The sequence below is a fragment of the Miscanthus floridulus genome, chromosome 10 (genome assembly GCF_019320115.1).
Source record: "Miscanthus floridulus cultivar M001 chromosome 10, ASM1932011v1, whole genome shotgun sequence".
Lineage (NCBI taxonomy): Eukaryota > Viridiplantae > Streptophyta > Magnoliopsida > Poales > Poaceae > Miscanthus > Miscanthus floridulus.
Window position 1 is genome coordinate 96298748 of NC_089589.1, and position 5066 is coordinate 96303813.

Here is a 5066-nt window from a genome sequence, read left to right on the forward strand (position 1 = left end):
GGTGGGCTCGGTGACTCTATATTTATTTCTCATCTATATGCTTTTGTCAGAGGAGGTCACTTATGCTAGCAATGTATTTGGAACTTATATTAATGTAATTATTTGGAAGCTATGTTATTTTTCTTTAACCAGTTTTGAAACCCAAACTTGTACTATTATTTGTGAACCCATTTGTAATATTATTTCCGCTGCAACTCTATGTATAAGATGTGTATTTGCTTAATCATGCGATCTTGGTTGTGACGTTAATTTACCGAGGTCCTTCGTGACACTCGGCGGACTACCGGGTTTATATAAGTGAAAGTATGCGCGTGTCAACATGTTTAACGGGGACCGCCGTACTTGATCTTGTATAAATTGGGCAGTTCTATCATAGTTGACACCCTCTTCCAGAGCGTCCTTGTCCAATTCTGGATACAATCCTGCCCAAAATTTCATTAGAGCCTCTGCATGGCAGATGATTTCTAGCGGGTTTTTGATAATCTTTTTGTCAAAACAAGCTTTATTCCTCGCCTTCCAAATCGCCCAGCAAATTGCTGCTATGCCCAGAACATGAAACCTTCTACCTTGAGGCAGCCATTTTTCAAGCCAAGCCCAGCATTGGCTAAGATGACCTGGTATTCCTCTTAAACATGTTACCCTTAGTTAAGACCACCCCATTTGATAACAGCCACATGAAAAAATTGATCTTGGGAGGGATCTTCCCTTTCCAGATTTGCTTGAGATAAGCGCCATTGTCTCCCACAGTCAATGCATTATACATTGACTTAACCGCTTGCCTTTTTTATCCCATTTCCACATCATTTTATCAAGGGTTTCAGACAGTTGAAACATTTCCACTAAAGACCAAATTTTGGTCCAAATATCTCTACATTGGCAACCATCTACGAAAGGAAAGCTGCACTCCCCCATTTTTGACACTGTCAACAGTGACTTCCCTCTACTCACACAAAATGTAGAGTTCAGGGATGAGAGAGCACAAGGGTCTATTAAATAGCCAACTATCTTCCCAAAATCTCGTTTTCTTGCCATTTTCAATTTTAACAGTTCTCCCTCTCAGGTAGATATCCTTAACTTTTTGCAGATCATACCATCACTACAAGAAATGTTTCATCTTTTGACATTTGACATTGGTCATAAAACATGAAAAATAAGCCATAGGTTGTCATTTGTGACACTGAATTGACAAAAAATGGAATGTCAAAAGATAACGTCTTTAATGACAACTTGTGACGTTTAGATGTTAAAGTCATAACATTATGACTTTGATTTCGATTGTCATAAACATTTATGGCATATGTTTTAATGTCAAAGGTTTCTTGGACCTAAAGCCCATAACAAAATTGAATTCAGCCTGTTTGAGCCCACATAGTAGACAGGCTTATAACGGGCTATGCCCATTGTTGTAGTTCATTTTTGGCCTAGCCCATTTCATCGGATGTATTGATTCTGGTCCAACCCAACCAACTTAGGATAAGCCCACGAAAGTTTTTTGGGCGAGCCCATGCAAATTTTAGTACACACATTCCAGAAAATAAATATTCAAAACAAAAAATTCCAAATTTATGTTTAACAAATGCTGCCCAGCCATTTAAATAAACAAATAGGCATGTTGCCCAGCCAAAACACAAGTCACAATTTGACAACCAAGCACGTACATATATCTATAAAATATAAATACATTAGCCGATGCATTAATTTGCATTATGACATCAACTAAATAACTGATGCATGCAGCACACCATAAGCTCCAAATATTCGCATTGTCAAGTATCAGCTCGCTCTGTAATGCTTCACTGCAGCAGCCCCAACCAGATGTCAGCTCGCAGATGGGCTGTTGCAGGACAGCTGCAGCACAACAGCGCCGTGCAGTAGAAGCGAGTAGGCTATCTGCACCAAATGGGACAGAATAGCATTAGCATGAGTGATCCAAATGTAGAGAAACATGCTGAACACAAAGAATTGTTCTCTATGCAACATGACAAGTTAATTATCCAGTATATAAAATGCTAGTTTAGATGGAAGCATTTAACATGCTAGTTAGCTACTGCCAGTCTGCCACCACATCCCACACACGCATTAACCAAGAAAGATTATTAGACTACTCATGATTGATTCAGATGAACTTGCAACAATGAATAACTAGAAGCACATGCATCCAAAACACAGTAGCAACTGGAATTAACAGCCATCGTCCAGCAGGTCACCATGGTCGACTGCATCAAAACAAACACATACAACCAGCACTTGTTGGGATACATAACATGGGATGACAAGAGTTTAGGACTATAGTCCAGCAGAATCGAAGAAGTGTCCAAGACATTTTACTGCAATAGAGCACTATTCCTAAGTAGCATAGAAAAAGGCACGTCTACCGTACACTAAGAAAAACACTAAAGACAGCTATGATACAAATCAGAGAGCACCCTATTGAAGTCAAATGTTGAGAGAATCACACTTTGAGGTGCTACGCCAATTAGCGATTTCACAAAAAAACATCCAAATTATTGCTAAGAAATAAGGGATTTCAGCAGGATAGGCATGTAGACCAATGTTTTCAGATCGTATTATTGAGGCTAGTCGTATGACCACCGATCAGACGACTAATCGCAATTAGTCGTCGATAAGGGTCGATTAGTCGGTCCTAATCGGTCTAATCGGCTAGTCGGACATTTAGTCGTCCTTGTGCCTAGATGGCCTGATCGACCATGTATATACTATATATATGATGTAAATATATGTAAACATGTCCATAATAAATAGGTAAATGTTAGAGGCAAGCAACCAAGAACAGTTTGGCATGTAATCATGTTTGCAATGAATCATTATCATGGTGATTTGGCCACTTACCTGTAACTGCTGCCTGATGGTGAGTGCTGACTGCTGACTTGTGGCTGAATCTGAAATTACAAAGAAAGAAGATAATCAGTTAAATAGGCAAAATAGCAGAAAAACAAAACTATAAAGACTAAAGAAAATGTAAAGAGTAGTAGACAGTAGAGCATGGCAAAACAACTTAACCAAGTACACAAATTTAACAAATAAGAACTAACAGCAGTTTAGCACAGTGCACACTGTGCACAGCAGTACACAACATAAGTAAACTAAGAAACTTAAACAAGTTCTTAAGTCTGAAATGGAAATAGTTCTAAACATCTAGTCCACTGATCCATAGAACCAGCAATTCAGCCATCTAGAGAAGTAAATCTGCGTCCACATGGAAGTCTTTGTTTCCATCATTTGTTGCAGGTCCGCCTGAGTCTTCCTCCCCTCCTTGGAAATAGTTCTAAACAATTCGTTTTGCTAAACTCTGTAGCTCGAATGCAAGGCCACCAAAAGCATCCCACCATAGAACTATAGTTGTAGATTACAAGCAAAACAATAATATAATCAGTAGTTCATCACATAGAGAATTATAGCTTAATTAAAAGAAACTGCTGACTGCTGAACTGCTCATTACTTACTAGGAGTTTTGCTATTTCTCTCTAATATTGCTAATCTCTTTGAGAAACATTCACCCTCAGTCCTGTCATAATCATCAGCTTGCTTGCTTATTTTCCTCGCTTCACTCTCATCAGGCACCATCTTCCATATAATGTCATTAAACATGCACCTTAGCCTTGTAGCTTGTCTCCTATCCTTTTCCTTTATGGCAAAGTACTTTCCAGGATTCAAGAAGAGGGCTGCTCCATATAGTTTTTGCTCCATCTGGTTCTCCCATCTCTTGTCATAGTATTCCATTATATCATTCAGTAATGATGATTTGTCTCGCAAAGTTTCCTTGATGGTCTTCTTTGCAACATCCATTGCTGCCATTATCTCAGGAGCTGCTGGTGTTTCATCACCATCTGCTATCCTCATAGCAATGAGAAGGGGTTGTGTTGCTTTTATACAGTACTCCACTTTTGTCCAAAATGGTATGGAAAGGATTGTGTTCTCAGCCTGCCACCCTTCAGCACTTTTTGACAAGCTGTTGGAATGCCATTCCTCACTCACAAACAAACTCCTCAGCCCCTGTTTGTTCTTATGCATGCTTGCTAATGTGAGATAGGAAGTAGCAAAGCGAGTAACAGCAGGCCTCACAAGATCACCACCAATCTTCTCTCGCATAAGATCTAGAATTCTCCCATGCTTGTAGAGAAACCTACACACCTTCTTAGCAGAATTAATGCAAGAGCTAAACTCAGGTATCTTCCCAATGTCCTCCATCATCAAATCCAAACAGTGGGCTGCACTTGGTGTCCAAAACAAAGTTGGGATCCTCTCCATAAGAATTCTTCCAGCAGCCTTGTAGTTTGATCCATTATCTGTGACAATTTGCACCACATACTCCTTCCCAACCTTGTCAATTTGTTTCTCTAACAAGTCTGCTAACACTATCTCACTTGAAGCGCCAACTGAACCTAAGAAGAATGTTCCAACTGGGCTATTCACAAGAAAGTTGATGAGATGGCGGTGGCTAGTGTCAGTCCATCCATCTGACATGATTGTGCAGCCATATTCCTTCCAAGCGTCCTCATGCTTCTTTCTCAACTCCTCTGTCTTGTTCACTGCCCTATCAAGTAGTGGATTCCTAATCTCATGGTATGAACGTGAGCGATACCCAGGACCACATTGCCCAATGGACTCAAGCATAATCTCCTAGCTTCTTGAGTTAATAGCATTCAATGGTATTCCATTCTCATAAAAAATCAGCCACATGGTCATCTACAATTTGCTTTGCTTCCTTGCTCTTTGTGGAGTACTCAAGAGTGGGCTATGACATCTTGGACTTGTGCTTTTCTGCAACCACTTCTTCTAGACTCTTGCAAAGCAAAGAACTCACTGACTTGGAATGCTTCTGTGTTTGAGGTTTTGGTGGAGCAAAGATGATATGATCGCATCCTTCGATCGGTCATAGACCGCATAGTGGTATGTCAGCTCCTCGTGGATTCGGTCTTAGATCAATCTAGAGCGAGCGACGAAATTCTTGTACTCCAAGATCACAAAGCCACTACAACCAAGTGACCTACTCGGCCACATCATTCAAGGTGGCCAGATTCTGATCTAGAGATCACGGCTGCTCT

At 40.2% G+C, this 5066-nt stretch overlaps 1 protein-coding gene across 1 annotated transcript; it reads right to left on the reverse strand.

The window, feature by feature from the left end:
- Nucleotides 1–1818: 1818 nt before the first annotated feature.
- On the reverse strand, nucleotides 1819–4635 carry LOC136489088 (uncharacterized). Its single transcript, XM_066485816.1, has 3 exons — nucleotides 3465–4635; nucleotides 2851–2900; nucleotides 1819–1890 (listed from the first exon to the last, which is right to left on the reverse strand). Exons 1-3 carry the CDS (start codon nucleotides 4633–4635, stop codon nucleotides 1819–1821), a joined length of 1293 nt encoding a protein of 430 aa, XP_066341913.1.
- Between the last annotated feature and the right edge of the window lie 431 nt (nucleotides 4636–5066).

Coding starts and splice junctions, on each gene's coding strand:
- LOC136489088 (XM_066485816.1), bottom strand. CDS start 4,635: ATGCTTGAGTCCATTGGGCAATGTGGTCCTGGGTATCGCTCACGTTCA. Junction 2,901..3,464: donor GAGAAATAGCAAAACTCCTA/GTAAGTAATGAG, acceptor TTGTAATTTCAG/ATTCAGCCACAAGTCAGCAG. Junction 1,891..2,850: donor CCATCAGGCAGCAGTTACAG/GTAAGTGGCCAA, acceptor CATTTGGTGCAG/ATAGCCTACTCGCTTCTACT.